Here is a 20447-nt window from a genome sequence, read left to right as displayed (position 1 = left end):
TTCCTTGAAGCTACTTCAATTTATTTAACTGAAACATATGTATGCTGTTCATTCATGAAATTAGAAATCAATTTCAGTAATTATTTTTTACTAATATTTTCAAAGGTCTCTACATTGAATATAGGTTATATACGCTTTGAATTCACAGATTAACATATGCAAAAACAGTATCTTAATAGTAAATCCACCCTCTGTTAATAATGGAATAGCTCATGAGTAAAATGAAACCCCTCCTGTAAACAATAGACTCTTCCATGTAGTATATGTACAAAAAACATCATGGATAAGACATGAATTTGTTTCATTTTCACAACAAAAATATATTTATTTATTCCGAGACAATTTGATTAATTGAAAAAGCCCACCGTCTGTAGACATAATTGTGAATTCTGGAATAAGTGTATACTGTACTTCTTCAGCATTTTTACTTAATATCATTTAGCACGCATGTACATAAATTCATTCATCAGTTGGAATAACTCCCAAGCTGAGTAAAAATTTAAAGTTTATCATACAAAACTCATCAATTTGAATGCATTAGGATAAAAGACCCTACAAGAGTTGTCGATGGAATTTCATCATAAACAAAGGACATGCACGCTGCATGGACTGGAACAACACACTCTGTTTAACAAATTAAAAATTCATTCCTGAATTGTAAAGGAGTAATACATTTACTAGTCAATAAAACAGGTTTTTATTACTCATTTTGATGATGGTAATAGTTGCGTACAATGGCAAACTATTTGTTTCATTATGAATAAGAAATATAGAAATAGGCAGAAGAAATAATACAAATAAAATAAACACACCAGCATTAACTGGGCTTAGAACTCAGAATTATAACAATATATAACTTGTTAATAATTGCAAGTGGACTGACTTTTACTTAAACCATTCTTTCATAAACATTCAACTGTATTTGGTCCTTATAACAAATCATGATATTGATGTTAACATAATATGGTGTGATGTCAACTTTTAAAAAACATCCTTTAAATGGTGACAAATTATAATCCTAGGAATGATATAATTTAAAGCATTTTTTAAGGACCACACACACACACATACACAGATCTTGGTGCGTTAGCCTTGCCCACATGATCAAATGTATGAATTCCGAATCAGTGACGCTTATAGATATGAAATACAGAATACAGACTATGCATTTAATTCATTTTGGAATAGTAATTTTATTACTCACTGTGAAAGGTTCCCCCTATCTACCATCAACATCTAGTTCTGAAAAACAAATGTTTCCAATTGTTTCATGTAATGTACAGTAGTTAGATTTATTTACTGCCGGTGCATAAATACCAGATACCTAATATCATAGGACACCTGAAGCCAGATACACAATATCAGATGTATGTCAGAGCATTGTTGCATGATTTGTTCAGACTTCCCTCTAAAGTAAATTGACAATACATAAAAAAAAATACACATGGGCTTTACTGTACTTCAGACGAGTGTCCGCACAATGCTTACACAGGGCAAAATTTATTTAATGTGCACATTTACTTTGAATTTACAGCACTTTAAAGCTTACAAGTAACTATGCTAATATTCCCAAAGTGATAAGAGCTGGTCTCGTCTCGCAACAGCTAGTTTGCACAAATTCTCAACATTGTAAACAATTATGAAAACATTGTGTCTACAAACATTTACACACCACATTGGAAATCACAATAACATTTGTATTTACTTGAGAAATTAGTGCATCTACACAGCTCATACTCTGAGACTGCTCAGCAGGAAATCATCCATTGTAACTTCCAACTCATCTGACAAAATTCTGATAATGTATGCCTGGCTATACACTTCAAAGAGTTGAAAATAAGGAGTAGACTATTTATAAAAAAAATAAAAAATAATAATTTATACAGTCTTGCCTAAAATAAACAGTTTAAGCCCCATAAATGTTTGCTAGTAATGCCTGCCACTTTAGGATTTGGGGTTGTTTTGTTAAGGAAAGGGTAGTGGAAATTAGTTATTGCATTATCACATCATATTATTAATACAGTGAGGAAAAACACAACAGTAGAAACCCATGGGCTGGCCAATTAAATTTAATAAATGAAGCAAGTTAAAAACACTCTTTATCAAAATGTTAAACTTTCAATTAATAAGAATCAAGGCTAGATAGAAATATTTGATTGTAGAAATGAAATAATTAAAAGGTGGTTTAAAATGCTATGTTGCTTTTTTTTTCCTAATACAAAATCAAAACAAAATTTACCAACCAACATCATGATGATGAAATGAATAGGTTGCTTGAAAGCCTATTAGCAATACTGTGCTAGTTGAGGAAATAATCTTATTTCTATCATACAACACGTTCGACCTGGTTCTTAACCAAGTATAGTAACCACCATAACAAAAACTAAAAGACTTGAACAAAAAACTATCATTTTTGACCTGAACATTTCAAACGAGCAGTTGCCTTTTGAAGTTGTACAGGTCAAATCGATAGTATTGTGCCATGATCAAAACCATTATTTATAAACAAACCAATATAAAAAACAATAAAAATTATTAATATTATTATTATTCTATTATTTCCTTAATATTAGTATAACAATCATTAGCAAATAATGATTGTAAGAATTTGGTTATCACACTGCAGATTGCTGACAGTAGTGTGGGCAGCAAGTATACCATAAAGGAACGATAGCAATAATAATGATAATATTAATAATAATTTCAACAACAACAATAATAAAAATAATAATGATAAAAGCAACAATATCAATAATAATACAGTAATAATAACAATGATGATGACGATGATAAAGAATCATGTCACAAACTGAAGCCTTCGGTGATGGTAAACCCTTGTTCTTTCTTATGTTGATAATTCCTTTGCCATGGTTCTAAATATCCAAATTAGAAATTGATACTTGTTGGTCTGTCCCTTAAATCTCATACTTGCTGTGCAAGTGCACGGCGATACAGCCAGGTTGACACGGGACATTTCCACTTCAGTACCAAACCCATATACTATATACAAATTTATCTGGATATGTTCCTCTCCTTATGAAATACAACAAATGTCTTCCTATCTCTTTACAGTTTGCAAAAAAGTGGTATTAAGATGCGAGTCTCGCATGATCTATTGTAGTGCAAGATTCTGTTGCACGGTCGATAAGTTGACGTGATCGGATTTAATGACAGAAAAGCTTATGATTGACAGCATGGTCTTTTCTTAGGTTCATATGGTTGTGTAGGGGGTATTTTTATAGGTTCCACGTTATCAGTAGGTGATCCGTCTCCATTTCCGCCATCACGGATGTTCTTTTGTGATACAATCTTGTAGATATCTGCAACGAAAATAATCACCATCAATACTGTTAACAAAGTGTTGAATAAATCAATTACACTCTATTGTCACGGGTACATATAAATATATAAAAGCTACAGTACAGTACCCCTGCAAATCAGAGAATTGGTATCTGAGGATATTTATATTCTGTAAAGATACGTGGATTAATCTAGACATGTCAATAATCATAATAGACGTTATTAATACAAAGTTGACCAAACAAAACTTTTTTTTTAAATTATAAATTTTTTTTTTTTTAAATCACCTGTTAAGATTTGATGAAAGGCCTGTTCCACATTTGTTGAATCCAAAGCTGAGGTCTCAATAAAAGACAATTGATTCTTTTCTGAAAGAAAAAAAAGGAACCCAAACCATTATTAAAGGAAAAATTCCATCAAACCATTATTTTGTAGAATTAAAACATTAGGAATAAAACAGTATTCAATCAATTAATTTTAACAAGAATCCATGACTTTGAAATGGGGACAATCAACTGTACTGTATGCTAAAAGGAACAGATAACATGAAGGACTATCAAACAGTAAAGGAAAGTATTTTAACAGAGTGGCAGTTAATTCTACCGTACACTGATTGTCTTCGAGAGGAAGGAACATGCAGTACGTGTAGAAAAACAATTAGAAATGTTACTACCACCCAGGTGAACCCTGCTTGAACTCTGTAATGACATCCACTGCCAACTAAAATTGATTTTCTTCCATTTCAAGAATTCATGAGAAAATGAGTTAAGTGACTGTAGGTATTACAAAAAGACAAAACAATGTTCTTGATGCTGTTAAAACTATGGAGAACACATTAGTCTCTTTATTTTTCAATTCATGAATGTTATTTGATGGCCCATTACAAGGTTTGTCCTTAAGACACTAGCCAAATTATACGTACAGTATAATGTAGTAGCAATGCTAGGAAATCTGAAGTACAAAGTCTAACTGATGGTGCCCTACAAATATTATAAACAGCAATATTCCTTTTTCTGTATAGTAAATTACAAGCTAATGTACTGTACTCATCTAGAAGTAACATACAAACATTTTTGATACTGTAATAGGTTTTTTCAACTCTATAATCTTTCCTAAAGTATCTGCACCAAAGTTGAATACTAAGCGATAATTATTGTACAGCTTGATGTATGTGACAAAATCAGTGCATTACTAGTAGCATTCAACATGTTAGAGAACGGCATATAATTAGCATAAATTATATTAATTAAAATACATGGAAATTAGTTTGTAAACCCAAGTAGGCCCCTACTGCATATAAATTACTTAGTCTAAAGATAACTCTATTCAGCATCATGCATACATCACATACAGAAACTATAGTAAATTAGTTTTAATATATTACACCTTACTGTAATCAATTAATTAAATGAATTAATATTCCATTTGCCTCATCATCATTTATGTTTGAGTCATCGTACATGTTCGCAGCAATGTTTGTAATCAAACCATATGCTGAGGATGGAATATTGTTGTACATTTTGTTGTATTTACGCATTTGTTTATATTCACACATTAAAATATTAGTATTTACACACAACTGTCAAGAGGGATATAAGGAATTCTTAAGCTCTGTCATGATCCAGATTATTAAATTTTCTATTACAAAAAAACTGGTGTTTGCCCATATTATTCATGATATGCCTATAATCATGATGTGATGTCATCATGACCATATTTTTTCAAATAAAATTTGGCAGACTGGCCAGGGCTTTAAATTAGCTACAAAAGTCTGTTTTTTTATTACATATTCTTTTTTCTTCTTTTTTTTTATTCTAAAAAATGCATAGACTTCTGCTTTTAACATGCACTTGGTGAAAACTTAGCCCATTGCTATCCTGACAAATCCGAGTATTAACAGCACAGTAGTTCAAGTAAGTTGGGAATAAAAATTTAAAAGAATTAAAAAACCACTAACAATAATATAATAATAATAATTTAGAATAAGGAAGAAATATCTAACTTTCCTGGGTTAGTTGTTGTTAACAGAAAGCCAATAACAATTAAACCCTGACAGTGCACTTATTGCACTTTGAATAATAACTACTGCATAACAATAGCAATCTTTATTGACTACATTTTGACTTCAACTGATTTGCAAAATACTTTAACAATAAGTTGCACATAATTCCAAACAATTCAGTACCAAAAATAACAAACAAGGAGCGCTGTATGCCTGCCTGGCGACAGTGGATATCCTGCTAATGTAACTCCTGAGCTGTGACTGCCAGCTGAATAACAAAATGAAAATAAATAAAATAAAAAATTATTAGGTTGAAACCTACCTGCAAAGCTTCTAGCTTCATCTGTGGGTACTGCACGTAGATGTCGCAAGTCGCTCTTGTTACCTACTAGCATTATAACAATATTGTTGTCTGCATGGTCTCGTAGTTCTTTTAACCACCGCTCCACATTTTCATACGTTAGATGTTTGGCTATATCGTATACAAGTAAGGCTCCGACTGCTCCCCGGTAGTATCTACAAAGAAAATAAACAAATCAAAAAAATCGGTTATCATTATGCATGTTTATCCACAGGGCTATTCTATTTTTTTCCAACATAGTTGTCAAAACAATGAAATATCAGTAGGGGCTAATAATAATAATGTTCATTTCAATAACCAACATTTTATGGCATCTGAAGTTACTCCATAATATTGATGAAAAAAAAAACCCAGTAATTTTAACACCACTAATAATATTAAACTACTATAATATAAGAGTTTTGAATTCATGCCATTGGCATCTATTAAAATGCTTTGTCTCATAAACTCTCCACACATAATACACTGTAGCATAATTCATGAAAGGTAATAGCAACTGTTTTCAATTGCTCATCAAAATCGATGTTGCATCAATCTATTCTATAGTCACATGAGGAAGAAGATACTGTATCCATCACACTAGACACTGGAAATTCAGAATGGCATTCTTGCAAATTTATTATACTTTAATAACAACAATAATAAATTTTGAGACTATCCATCCAGCAACACCTATTGAAATGTAAACATCCTTCTTTCCATGGTATATAATTGGCTGTACATTTGCAGCATCTGATGACCTCATTTACTTAACCTATAGAAGACTATTTTAGAATAAGCATATGTGTCAGTACTGTACAGTATGCTATAGCCCTGAGAATACCACTGTGTCGGTTTTTATTGTTAATACTATCGTGCCTCCTTAATAAGGAGACCTGAATTCTTAATTGCATTAACTTGAGGTACAAGTGTGAAGATTAATTTTTTAACATTTAATGAAAAAATTGGATAATGTACAAGCACAGTTGGACTAGGGCTGTGTTGATACTACACTGTTGGATTGAACATGAGCCCCGTTCATATCCAACTATGGCTAGATAATTTTAGTCGATGAGCTAGAAGATCTCGCCATAAGTTTGAGTATGACCGCTCAAGTATGGCGAGATGAAGGCCACAACTCGACTAAGCCCGTCGAGTAAATTTATGTCGACTAACTTCTTAATCCAGCCTAAAGCCAGTAAACAATTAAACAGCGGGTGGCCGCAGGTCACGAATACACCAATCAAATTGAAGCAAAGTGACCTTCCATTCTTGCTGGTTAGCGCGTTTTTTAGTTACTGTCATAAACACCATTCAGAATTGACGCAGTCTCCCTGATCTGTGTACTTTAATTTCAACAAGTCTTATTTTGCAAATGATGGCCGAAAAGTCAGTAAAAAAACGCCATCTCTGGACGAAGCGCAGGAATGCGATTTAATAGATATCTGGAGAGAGCCAGAAATCGCCGAAAAAGTTGAAGATAAATTGTATCGTCAGAAGGCTGGTGTCCACGAAAGGATAACAGAGAGAATGCGGGACTCAGGCCACAATAGCATAACATCGGCAATTGTTGTGACAAAGTTGAAAAATCTAAGAGCAGACCACAAGGCTGTGAGAGACGTTTTTATTCATGGGACGGGCAAGGGGTCGGCCAATGTAATAACTACCACGCGCTAAACGAAATACTTGGGGGAAAACCCAGTGTAAACCCTCCAGCTGGACTCCTCGGCCAGTCTAATCAACCGCCGAGACCTAGGCCTAGCTTACGCCTATGTCTCGATCTAGCATAAACTAGTCGCGCGAAAATCAACCCACCATGCGATTGTACTTCCTGTCTAATGATGTGTTTTCCGAATTTTTGGTCAAAATATCTCGCTCTAACCTTAACATCGAACGTGATTAGTGGATTTAATCCAATTAACTTGGCAAGTAGATCAGCTACTTCATCTGGCTATAATCCCATATGAACCTAGCTATGGTGTTTTGTCATTGAACACTAATTACCGCTGGAGGCCGTTCCACCAATGACACCCATTTATACTTGTAATTTTGAAACCATGTTTTAGTAAATAGCGTTGCATTGTGGGGTGTGTGGTCAAATCAACAATTTGCTTTTATCCTAAATTGCTGAGGAGTGCATGTCTTAACTGTACTTTCCGTCCAGCCCATTGTTTGTTAAAACCACAGTAGAGTTATTCCTTATACAGGGGTCTCCCACTAGAACAGTGGAAATTAATAAACTCATCTGCAGTAAATTTGCCTTTTGTTTACAGGTTAGAGCTGCAATTTACAAATGAAAATTATAATCCTGACAAAATTTCAAGATTACCGTCTTAGGTATAACTTGAACATCTTAATCAATTGATGATATTCTGCATTAAAGGCTCCAATAAACCATGAATAAACTATGCAGAAAAGTTTTTCAATAATAAACTGTACACTTCTTGGTGACCTCGACTTGGTCAGTGATTAATTACCACTTGATGTTGCCTGCAGGCACAAGTAGAAATCCCAATCCACCGAAGGGCCCGTTCGGACGAGTAAAGCTTTACTGGGTACTTCCAACTGAGAGGCCACGTGTGGCAATTAAATTTTGTCTCTAGCCATAAAAAATTAAGAAAAACATCTGTCCCAAAAACCCATCTTTTTTAGTGGATATTTCAATTACCGCTGCCTCCAGGCACCGGGCCAGAGTAAAATTCCTATCGTTCAATCCCGTTCCCATTTTCTCATAATACTTTAACTCCTTATGAAAATAACTTAAATAATATTTAAAAGCATTAAAAATATTTTAATAGTAAGAACTTTAGCAAAACACAAGAAAAATGATGTTTAAACTTACAACAAAAAAAAGTTTTTTACGGTAGGCCAGCGAGCGAGGAGCGACATTTTTACATACGTCCCTGTATTCGTTCAAATGTTGTATTTCTAAATTATAGTTTATTATTTGTTAAGTGAGTATTACTGCTTTAAAAACTTGAAAATTATAATTAAATGTAATTTGTATTTCAATAACAGAAAAATAATTTTATACCTACTTTTAAATTAGTTTTGTTACAACAACTTAAAGAGTTGTTTTACAGTCTACAACAACATGGCGTTTGACTAGCGGCGGACATGTGCCGAATGTAATAAAGTTTTGTTACCAGTGAAGAAATCACTTGAAGCTCCAAATGAAGTTAAGGCTAGATTATGTATAGTTTTAAACAGTAACAACAAAAATATTGCTAAAAAACTTGTGTCTGACCTTGGTTGAAGGAAAGACATACGAGAAGTTACTGGTTTTACCGGTTCTTATTCTACTCGTCCGAACGGCCGTCGGAATTATCCCCAAGGCTATTATTAGATTACACATGTATTTGAGTTTACGTCCGAACACGGACAAATTTGGGGATTTTTTGAAGTAGCCTTTTAACCAGGTGTTTGTAATCACACGGAATCCCTATTCCATTTATACAACACACATTGCTGCTAAGCAGTGTTAAAGCGTGTTGTATAAACGGGCCATTACTGTATATAACATACAAGTTTACTGCTAGGGTCATACTGTACATCACTGCTTTCTACATTTTTACATTTAAAACTTGTCACTAAGTTAATAAAAGTTATGAATAAAAAAGTAAACTCAATACAGATAATTTACTTTTTAAAATTCTTAATTAACTTGGAAATTTATAACAATTCCATTTTCCAGGCCAGTGAATAATAGTATTTCATAAGCACAAGATATAAATGTATCAATAATAATACACACTGAACAACTTTCAATCATATTTAATTTGATCACTTTTCTGAGAAAAGTATTCTCTGGCAAAACTAACACAAATTTAATGTTGGCTTCTTTAAGTCCAGCCTCCAGCAACAAAGGTGACACAGACATGAAACATATTATTCAACAGACCTGTCAGAATGCATCTTCATATACTATAACCAACTCAATAACTGGGGTTAAATTGAGGCCAACTGACAGTGAGCCAGTAAGGAGAAAAGCAAATTCTGTTTCTGAAAGGATGATGAATTCTAGTACCTTGAATGCATTTTGGAAAATATTTGCCTATAACTTTTTTGAAAATTTGAGTTGTACTCAAGAACACACTCTCACTTTCTTATTTGTATAAAATAGATCTTGTTAAACACCGTTGGTATTTATTATGCAAAACAATGAGAATCAGTTACAGATCTGAATCCAAAAATTAAAAAAAAAAAAAAAAAAAAAATGAACTACACATAGTTTAGTTTAATTTAATTCCTCTGTGTAGAATCATTGAGGTTTCAACAAGGAAGTTCTAAAATAAAATCACAAAACCAACTGGTAGAGTGGCTGCATTTAAATGGAAATAGTATCAGATTACATTTAAAATGTTTGACAATATAGCAGTGTTTGCTAATCATATGTTATCATGCTCCCCTTCATGTTATCATTTTGGAATATAGTTTTTCCGTAATATGGTGGTAATCATATCTACAGGTAGGACAGCAACACCAGCCATCTCCAACTAAAACCGTGAAATGTTATGCCATTTTATGCGGATATGAAAATATGCAAAACTGTAATTCAAAATTTAATGTTAGGTTTAGTAGTATTATGTTTATACACATATTCAAGTTAATGGTTTTTATTATTGTAAAGTCCTATTATACCATATAATGGTTGAAATAAACAGTCCATTATTCACGACGATAACAAGATTAATTAAATGTTAATAGTACATTTTAAGAACCATAATTGAATACAACAGATAATAAAAAGTAAATAAACTTACGCGCTTGTGATAGCTCGATACCTTTCCTGGCCAGCCGTGTCCCAGATTTGTGCTTTTATCGTTTTGCCATCAACCTGAATGCTCCTAGTGGCGAACTCCACGCCAATTGTACTCTTGCTCTCCAGGTTAAATTCATTCCTTGTAAAGCGTGACAGAAGATTACTTTTTCCTACGCCAGAATCACCAATGAGAACAACTAGTGGAAGGAATAAAACATTTAAAATTTCAGTTTTGGATTCAAAATAAATGAAGTTGAACCAAAGAATAAAATCAAAAGGCTAGAGTATATTTCAACAAAAACCAAGATTGATATCAGATAAAGAACACGATCCTAATTGACAGTACGCTGTCTTGAGGATACTGGCACACTCATGTGGGGACAAAAATTGCCAGTTTGGTTGGTGCATTTAGTTATTAGAATTCCTTCTGACAGTAATCAACAAAGTATAGAGTTAAAAGCTTCTTCATGATTCATCAATTTATGTCTCGTAATCTTTTTTCTGAATTTCCAATTCTTAATGGTACTGTACACAGAAAAAAAAAAGATTAGGGCCTATGTAAATGTATCGTTGTTTGGATTTTATGGTACCTACAGTAAATACTTTTCGTTTAGTATGTGGTTGGCTTCAAATAAAGGAAAATGCAAATGCGTTGTTTAAAGCTATCTGTAATGTAGAGATTCTTATTCCTGTAGTACTTCAGGGATACTCATTGAAGGTTATGAATATTAGTGACTCTTGCTTTTCGGTTGTAAATTTTAGAGACACACCTCCAACATGTCACCAACTGAATATACTGTACTGTATTCCTTTCAGAACCAACATGGATATAGCTGCTACTTATGATAACCACATAATGAATTGCCAATATACAGTAAACATTTTTTTTTTGCCACATTAACCTTCAATGAAATGATCAGCTGAATCTAGTACTGTAATTTTAAAGCATTGTTGGCAGTGGCACACCCACTGATCATTGTGGCTAGATTTTCCTCCAAAACCAAAATATATCTACTCTGTTACACGCTTCAGTTGATATTCTGAATCAATCAGGAAATGCAGAAAGGGGAAGAAATGAGCAAATGAGTGCTAGATTATGATAATAAAGAATGAATCAGTCAGGAACACAATAGAATACCGGTGAATCACAAAGTTCCCACTAATGATTAATAGTAGTCCGAGTTTGAGAAATGCCGGTTGACTTAAAAATGGACCAGCAAAGCATATTTTGCTTTGACAAATTTAGCCCACGACTCCATTTCAACCTGTACCCAAATATCATTTAATTGATAAACAAATAATATTTTATAATTTTAGTCATTTCATCAGTTTTAGGTTATTTGAATTTAACAATGAACAGGGATAACCCCTAAGATAGTTATAACACTAGCACAAACAATTATAAATTTGTGAAGTCTTCTTCTTCCGTTTAAGAGCAAACTTTATTGTTGAAGGCTACAGCTTTCTGGCTCTAGCTTTTGCAATTTTTATGTATCATTGGAAAAAAATCAGAGTTACTTACTGGGGCAACTGGCAAATCACATGATAATGGGTAAACCATTCTAAACCGATGCCTGGTTAACTTCTTACAATAATCTTATTCATCTTACTCTCACTCTATATGTGGATGGCATTAACACACATTTGCACTTAGATCGATGGATAGTAATTGTAACTACTGTACTGTACTTTGCAATTTTGAGTAAACTTAAGTAGTAGCTATATGAAATAATAAAATAATTTTCCGCAAATTTGCAATAAAAAAAATCAGCCTATTTATAATAAAAAATAAACCTATTTCTTATGTAATGAATAGTAATCGCATCTGCATAGCCCCGCAAAACAAAAACGATACAGAGCATACAACATGCTCTTAAATTTAGCTTAATCACTGCTTGAAGCTGTAGCTGTTATTTTTCATATTTATTATTTGATTTATTGAACAAGATTCAGGTGAATTATGTTTCAGCCATAATATTATTCATGGAGGTGTACCTCCATGTATTATTGGATTGAAATATAAATCTGCTCACACTGGCAATGAAATGATACAACTCAACAACTCAACGCCTCAGTTGGCCTCAAGGATAGATAGTACTGTACTACTAGGAGCACATTTTTGGTTGTATGTCAGCCTAATAAAACAGGGCATGAGATTTAACAACAGTATCTGTCACATATTATTTTCAAATTATGAATTTAGCATACCATTACAGTTTTAGGTTCTTCAAGTTATAGTAAGCCACATTACAAAAAGGTGCTGTGAAGTATGTAAATCCCTACTCTTATTACAGTAGCTATTTTGAAAGACAATCTCACTGAACTGACAGTGAAAAGCAGGGCTGGTGCGGGGAAATCTATGACTGTGCTTGGCCACATGAAATCTGTCGACGGATTTTATGAATTAACGATGCATGGCAGACTTCTGCAAAAAAATTGTATTGATGTCTTGCCAGGAAAAAGTGCAACCAATACAAGTAACTATAGTGACATTGATTCCATGTTCACAGCAATTTTTTTTAGGGCATAGCTCAGGTCTGGCTAGAACCACATATTATTATTGTATTCTTGAGTTCCTACTTCAGTGAACTTATATTTTTTTAACATAGGCCTAGAAAATTAAATTTTGCTGTGCGTGGTGATATCTCATCAAATGCTTAACTTAAGGTTAACAACTGAAATTGCAGATATGTGCACTAAAACCATGTGCTAAAATAATATCATGAATTGTAGGGGATGGCTAGGTTAGGTCTACATGTAGATTCTGAAATATTTTGGCTTGGTGGTAGGACGTTTTCTGATGACCCTGTGACTCGCTGGAGACTTTAAATTCCTGTGTACATGGACTAGCCTAGCCTCTAGGCCCTACTACTATGCTTTACTTTAGGTTGACATGGGCTAGGCTAGTTCTGGCCTATGCCTTGCTAGGCTAGATTATATGACTGTTCAGACAATCATTTTCATATTTCATACATTATTCATATCCCACCAAGACATTTTAAAAATTGGTGATTTAATGATCAACAAGTAAACAATCATCATTTAGCCTTGCCTATGTCTAGTTTATTTATAGAAAATGTTATAGGTTCAGAATGACAACCTAAGCAATAAATATATATCTTTAACTTTAGCCTAGGCCCCATACCTAGGCCAGCTTAGAAATTTCCAACAACCAATTCACCCTCAATTAGCCGTTGGCGTACCTGGAATTTGTGGTAACCTCCTTCGGTCCGGCTTAGGCCTAGCTTGGTTAGGTATCATCATCCCAGTGATGCGACCATACCGCTGTTAAGCAGCAAAACAATTAAATGATAACTAGAAAAGATACCTAAATAATAAGTGATAATATTCTATCGAATTACCTTTAAATAAATAATCATATTCATCGTCTTTGGTACCCATCGTAGCGACAAAACGTAAAGCTTTCAACTCCTTCACCTACAACTTCCGGATTCAAAACCCTTTAGTTTCACAAATGAACAGAAGTAGGTGAACTGACTGAAGAAGAAATTGTCAAATATATATTCGTAAGAGTTCTTTTCTAAAATAAAAACTATATAAATGTAGCTTTTCGACCTTCGATGTTCAAGATATTTCGTGATATTTTCTATGATTCATTCGCCAGATAATAGATGACGTTCACCAACAGCTATGGCGGTGTCCAGCCAAACGCCCCTTTAGTTCACTGCGCATATAAGTGACGTAATTTGTACGCAGCGAAACGGGAATACTGTCCCGGATGTACAAACATTGATCGATGGAATTTACCACGGCCGAGTTGATAACTCCAGATTCTAAATAAGATCGTGTGTTGTATTTTATTTCGCTATAAGGTTATAGGCCTATATAAAATGCACGTAATTAGGTGAGAAATGCAGGATAAAATCCTATAAATACCCCAGTAATGCGATATGATTAGTTATCAGTTAACCAAACCAAAGGTAATAATTTGTCTCATAGTGTACGGTAAATAAAAGGTGAAATATCTCGGACTTTGTTTAATGTAAGTACTGTATAATGATATTTTTTCGGGCTTAACATAAAAAGAAACCTGAAACGAACATTAACATATACGTATTTATAATAAATATTAAAACCATTAACTAGTATAATAAATATTAAAATATACATTTCACTAAATCGTCAATGGAAATTAAATTTAAAAAAAAAAACCAAAAAAACAAAACCTTGTATAGGCCTATGCTTCAATCACTGTATGTAGGCCCTACGCAGAAACGAAATTGGAGGGTTGCTTAATATTATTTGCTCGTTGGACCATGTTGGACTATTATTGCTTCGGGCGCAAAAACTCTTTTGGAGTCTCCGCCGCCGCGTACCCGGAAACTCCCGGAAAAAACGGGGGGTTGAGTTGAAGTTCTCTCTGAAGGAGCGCTTCAATTAAATACTAGTTCAGGCAGTTTAGTTGAATTGACTTGGTTTATATGCCACCAAACCTCCGAAATTGGAGTACTCTACCGTCGCAGAAACTCCGATTTCCGAGTTCTTCACGGTTTATAGTACAGGGTTGATTAGAAAGTTGTTGCTCTCTCATAGAGAGTTTGTTTAATTAATAATAAGTTTAGGATGCAACAAAACCTCCGAAATTTAAGTATTTGCGCCCGCCGCCAAAATTTTGGAATTGCTGCGTATAAGTACGACGCAAGAACTTCGGAATTTCAGTGGCGGCGGGCGCAAATTTCAATTTTCAATTTTGCGTAATACACAGAAACCCCCGGAAATCGGAGGAAGGTTTGATTAGTAGTTGTTTGCTCTCTCTATATAAGGTGAGTTTCATTAATTAATAAATAATAGTTTTAGGCCTTAATACCTCCGAAATTGGAGTATTTCCGCGCCCACTAAAACTCTGATTTCGTAGTACGCAGAAACTCCGAACCGCGGCGGGTGCAGACACTCCAAAATTGGAGTAAGTATGCTCTGTAACAAAACACCATGTGGTCTACTGTGTTAAATGCAGCAGAAAGATCAAGGTACCTTGCAGGCTCGAGCAGCCAGAGGGGTGGGGGAATTTTCTCCTGACCCCCACCCCATAAAATGATCGGTAATGTGAAACAAAAGAACACGGTCTTCTGTGACAAATGCAAAGATCAATCCTTGCAGGGGCGAGCCAGAGAGGGGGTTCAAAGTGGTCTGATACCACCCATCCCCCCTTCAAATTAATAAAAATGTTAAAAAATATCCCGATTATAGTAGTGAATGATCGGTAATGTGAAAAAAATAAAATACAGTTATGAAATGTATACAAGACACCCTCCTTTTATGATTTACAGAGTAACGTAGTAACCCTTCCCTCGGGCCGGCGCACACTCCGTGTCATCTATAAATCTCGAATGTTGACGTGCGTATAGTAATAATTACAAATTAAATTAAAAAAAAAAAAACGTTTTGTTTCAATCATGGTACGGTACCGTAACTCTCTGATTACCCATATCGAGGTAGCAAATGAAAACACGGTAATTTATTACAGTACCGTATTATTTGGTATACCGTAATCAGGCAAGAGTTTAATCTCTTTCCTGATATGTTACAGTTTAACCTCCCTAGTGCGACCACTCCCGATCACCTCCCTTTACGCCCACTCTCGTTATGGTCCTGTTTGTTCTCTCCTCTAATCAGTGGTTAATACCTCTCGTACCGTACCACCAATACCACCTCCCGCAAGTAACCGCGACTACTTTTTGACTTTCGGATTTTTTGTAATGGTTTACCTCCCGTAAGCAGCGACCATAATTTAACAAGAAACTTGTCTGTAATTCCTGATGACATAATTAATGTCGAAATATTGAATCCCAACACGATGGCGTGTATTTCAATACTTGGAGTATGTATTATACTTTCTTATCTGAGATTAATCAGTGGACCTTTCGGTTTTTGTCTGTAATACTTAAGTATAACATAAAATTGAATTTCGCGGTCAGATTTTAAAGTTAAGAAAGAAATTTACATAAACACCACGTTACACGGAAAGTCAATAAAAATAGCATTACAAATGTGGAGAATATAAACGTGAGAAACTTTAAAACTGTGAAAAATCTGTTAAAACTTTTAACAATGATGAATTAAATTAAAACCTAGTTGTACATGAATGAAATAGATGGATTCTATTTGGCAAAAATGAGTACCGACATATTATACAAAGTGATGGAGGCAAATGATGTTCGATCTGTTGTAATAATTATAAGCAGAGTGTAGAAGAGGACGTGTAGGATCTTTCACCAGGCCACCTTATGTAAGTTAACGGCTACAGATTTGTCATAATTATATTGATGATACTCGGTGTAAGGTCAGTGTGGTATTAATGATGCGTTGGGCAAGTTTCCTAGACCTTTAAAGTTTCCTTTTTGTCGTTAACTGTTGCATTTTAATGCAAAACCTTAAGTCTGTGATCGAATCGGATTATTAAAAAGTCGAACCGAAATTATTCAGCAACACTATTAAAGAAAATAATAATATAAAAGCGATAAAATAAAAAGGCCTACGCTTTCTCATGTCCAAAAAATGCTTGCACAACATCCTATTTTTAATGCCTATTTAAAAATATGCCTTCATCGGAGAGTCATGATTATAAAATCATTAAACTTTGTTGGTGGAACTAAAGAAGAGTGAAATCTCACACCAAATTTATTTTCTTGTTTACACATTGGTTCTGGCAATTTTTTTTTTTTTTGTTAGAGGCGCTATAAAGTAACGTTGTAAAACCGCTTAATTCTATCTTTTATCACGTGAAATAACGGAAATGTTCCGGGCCTTCGGTCCCTGGACCCTGAGCTGGGCCCTTGTCCAAGCGTGTTCGCTCGCTGCGCTCGCAAGGATTCACCCCCTCAGATTTTACCCTGGCTGCTAATTTTGGAGCAGCCATGTAGATTGGAGACAATAAGATGAGATTGTTTTAATAGTTGGAGTGCAAGTCAGGCAGAATTTGTTGCTATCAGGAGCGGATCCGGTAGGGGCACGGGGGAACGTACCCCCACCCCCGTTTTGCCACAAAAATTTAAAATTTCAAGGCATATATTGAAATTAGCGCTCTCATTTATCACGGGGGAACGTGCCCCCCCCCCCGTTTTGCCACTAAAATTTAAAATTTCAAGGCATATATTGAAATTAGCGCTCTCATTTATCTATTCTGAATATGCTGTGTCCCCACCACCTCCCCCCTCCTTTGAGGATCCGCCCCTGGCTATGCAGGCGAGTTGGTTACACAAGGTTTTTTTGTTGTTCCTCATAGTTTCCGCCGACCAAACCACGATAAGAACATGCAACTCCCCTGATTGTTAACCATCTGGACATGCATTTGACAATATTAAACCATACAAACGATTTCAGATGTATAAAGAATTTCATTTTATTAAATAATATTTTGTACAACAAATACCAATTTTCTTTTGTTCCTTATGAAACACTTTTGTTTATATTGGCGAACAATCTAATATATTCGACAAACGTTTAAATTATTTATTAAATACTACCTTTTTTAACATATCATTTATGAACTAACGTACCGGTATACTACCGGTAATTCAACAACGTTCAATTTGCGATTATCAAAGCACATCGCTTTATAATAAGACAATATAGTTTAAATTAATTATACAGTATTTGAAAAATTAAACATCCTTATTGGTATGGTGGGTCGGGACGCGTCCCTATTTTGCAGGGATATTCGAGTCACATTTACCCTTTCAGACAGCTGAACGATTTCCTTAAGAAGATGTCTTGCATTCTTGAAATTACTTAAAGCAAGGGCTATTCCTTTACGTTGCCATGCACCAATATTTCGTTTTCTTTTAAAATGTCTATCTCAATACGTATAAAATTAAAGAAAATAAAAATAAATAAAAATATATTTATTATGCACTAATTTTGCCAAAAAAAGGTTCAACATAGAACTTCTATACCTGCTGTCAAATTAATACAATTTGCAAGTTTAATAAGGCAGATTAATAGTTCTATAAAAGAACCGTACTTTAAAAGAATAATTAATATCCTTATGGTTTTTATTAGCAAATTAAGTTTTTAATATGTAACAAAAACAATGGACAGAGGAAAAGCAGTATTGCAATCTTCCTTTACAAATTATGTTTGTTGGTAGCTCAGATTTTTACCATATGGATCGGAGCGGACCCATATATAATCTTTCCGCTTGCGTTGCTCAAAGAAGTAACAGCCAGTTATACAGCAGCAACAAATGAGACCGACGAACACCAGGAAACCAACAATGCTCACAGACACCACGATAATTAGCCATATCCTGAAGGAATAATCATTCAACTTTGTATCAGTATACCTATATACCTTGTAATAATTTCATAAAAGTGTGGGTTGGTAGTCGTAATAAATGGTGGGAGGATGGTGGTGGAGGTGAATCCCCGACAGCAGAAAAAGTGAGTGGAACCAGAGGCGCGGCTCAGGGGTGGTTCAGTGACATTTGTTGCTTTTTTTCTTCATGACAATTAAGTTGTGTTGAGCTCCCGACAGGGCGGAAAGTGGGTACCAGCTCTGACACCCATCCCCCACTGGTGCTCTCTATATAATCATAAGCATTAATAGCAGGCGTTCTTAAATTTGTCTTCAATATTTCGACTTGAGAGATTTACCTACTTGGTCGCAATTACAAACGCTGAGAACTTACTTGAATGATTGTGTACAGCAAGAATCTTGGTCATTTATACGACAGCACACGGTAGCTGATGGTGAGTCGTCTAACCGTGGACAATATTTAAACTTATAATCGTCAGGACAATCATCAGACAATGTACCTACAGAGAAAACAGGCCCCCTTTCAACAAATGGTTTGACACTGGCATGGAAGTTCCTGGATGATATATTATTTTATTTTATTTTTAGGGTCTAATAGGCTAAATTATGATACCAAAGTATTCTTACCTCTGCTATACGGAAGTTAAATAGATAAATAAGAACGGGAGCCATTTTTCATGCTCCAGAGCTATAGGCGTATTGTGGAACACTCACTTAATAGAGACAAATTTATGTTTTATACCGCTTATCTGTCGCTTAAATAAGATTAAACTTTACCTGTAACTACAAATATCAACACGGCAACTACTGACGCAAATTTCATTTTGGTTTTTTGTTCAATAATCGACAACAAAGAAAGCCTCAGTACGAACAGAAAAATGTTGCAACAGGGAAGTAAAAACGTACAAAAACAATATTCTGAAAGTTTTTCCTGGTTGAAGAGCGGTCACCACAAACACCCTAGTTCGAAAATAGAAGGACGCCATCTATATTATTGAAATATCGTCGGCATTCAAAATGTAGCTTTATATATTAATTTATAATTTTATATTTGAATATTTTCATAAAAAATATAATTTATTACAAATAATAATAATTTAATTAAGTCTATAAAATTTAATAATGAACTATTTAGTTTGCTGATTGTTTAAATTCCAGCTTATTTACAACCTACTTTTCGAATTGATGCAGAGGCCAACCGGTCAGTTTTAAAAATTCAGATTTGCTGGACTGTTGCGCGGTGGTTACGTGTTGGTGTGTGGAGGGCTTAATTTAATATGTTTATTATCCAGTTTTTTGGTTGCTATTGAGGTATTTAGAAAATATACATTCATACATTTGGTTGTTAGGTTTTGCACTGAATCAAATAATTTAATAAATAAGCTAAGTATAGGCCCTAGCCTCTAGGCAAAGGCCGCCCTACTAGGCCTAGGCCTACCTACTAGCCTAGGGCTTACCTCTAGTTAGGCCTAGGCTAAGCCCTATCTGGCCTAGCCCCTAGGCCTAGCGTATCTTATTAGCTAGAGGGCCTAGCTTAGGCCTTATGCCCTTTTTTTTAGAGAGAGAGAGCGAGAGTTTAGGCTATGCTTAGCCTAGGCGTCGTGGGCCCGATTTAGTTAGAGTGTGGCAAATTCTGACCGGTGGACAGAGAACCCCGAAGGAAGTCGTCTGGCCGGCGTGCAAACTCGCCCCATTTGATGGGTAGTAGTAGTAGGAATTAGGCCCATAGCGGCCGCCCTCCAGAACGGCCGCAGACATGTGTATATGTA

At 34.7% G+C, this 20447-nt stretch overlaps 3 protein-coding genes across 11 annotated transcripts in view; 1 reads left to right on the top strand and 2 right to left on the bottom strand.

Moving 5' to 3' along the window:
• LOC117110700 (ras-related protein Rab-11A-like) lies at positions 1-14086 on the bottom strand. Its single transcript, XM_033253468.1, has 5 exons — positions 13767-14086; positions 10406-10601; positions 5625-5818; positions 3588-3668; positions 1-3320 (listed from the first exon to the last, which is right to left on the bottom strand). The coding sequence occupies exons 1-5, from the start codon at positions 13804-13806 to the stop codon at positions 3181-3183; spliced, it is 651 nt and encodes a 216-aa protein (XP_033109359.1). The 5' UTR covers positions 13807-14086; the 3' UTR covers positions 1-3180.
• A 3653-nt stretch (positions 14087-17739) lies between these two features.
• On the bottom strand, positions 17740-19617 carry LOC117110702. The gene is made up of 3 exons (XM_033253469.1): positions 19456-19617; positions 19052-19178; positions 17740-18670 (listed from the first exon to the last, which is right to left on the bottom strand). Exons 1-3 carry the CDS (start codon positions 19499-19501, stop codon positions 18496-18498), a joined length of 348 nt encoding a protein of 115 aa, XP_033109360.1. The 5' UTR covers positions 19502-19617; the 3' UTR covers positions 17740-18495.
• A 249-nt stretch (positions 19618-19866) lies between these two features.
• LOC117110699 (centromere-associated protein E-like) overlaps positions 19867-20447 on the top strand; it is a 35327-nt gene continuing 34746 nt past the window's right edge. For all 9 annotated transcript variants that reach the window (XM_033253460.1, XM_033253465.1, XM_033253461.1 and 6 more), the window contains exon 1: positions 19867-19989. The gene's annotated coding sequence lies outside the window, so the exon portion shown is untranslated. The remainder of the gene's footprint in view (positions 19990-20447) is intronic.

This window comes from Anneissia japonica, unplaced genomic scaffold (assembly GCF_011630105.1).
Source record: "Anneissia japonica isolate Jap-2015-1 unplaced genomic scaffold, ASM1163010v1 scaffold287825_len194363_cov185, whole genome shotgun sequence".
NCBI classification, from domain to species: Eukaryota; Metazoa; Echinodermata; class Crinoidea; order Comatulida; family Comatulidae; genus Anneissia; species Anneissia japonica.
This window is presented reverse-complemented; position numbering and strand designations above follow the sequence as displayed.

Bases quoted from the DNA above. Each gene is read 5' to 3' on its own strand.
- LOC117110700 (XM_033253468.1), bottom strand. From the start codon at position 13,806: ATGGGTACCAAAGACGATGAATATGATTATTTATTTAAAG. The intron at 5,819-10,405 runs GTAAGTTTATTT...TTTTCTTTGTAG, and splicing joins TATCGAGCTATCACAAGCGC to ATACTACCGGGGAGCAGTCG. The intron at 3,321-3,587 runs GTGATTTAAAAA...TTTTCGTTGCAG, and splicing joins CTTTCATCAAATCTTAACAG to ATATCTACAAGATTGTATCA.
- LOC117110702 (XM_033253469.1), bottom strand. From the start codon at position 19,501: ATGAAATTTGCGTCAGTAGTTGCCGTGTTGATATTTGTAGTTACAG. The intron at 19,179-19,455 runs GTAAAGTTTAAT...TTTTCTCTGTAG, and splicing joins GTTGATATTTGTAGTTACAG to GTACATTGTCTGATGATTGT. The intron at 18,671-19,051 runs GTAAGTTCTCAG...TTATTCCTTCAG, and splicing joins TGCTGTACACAATCATTCAA to GATATGGCTAATTATCGTGG.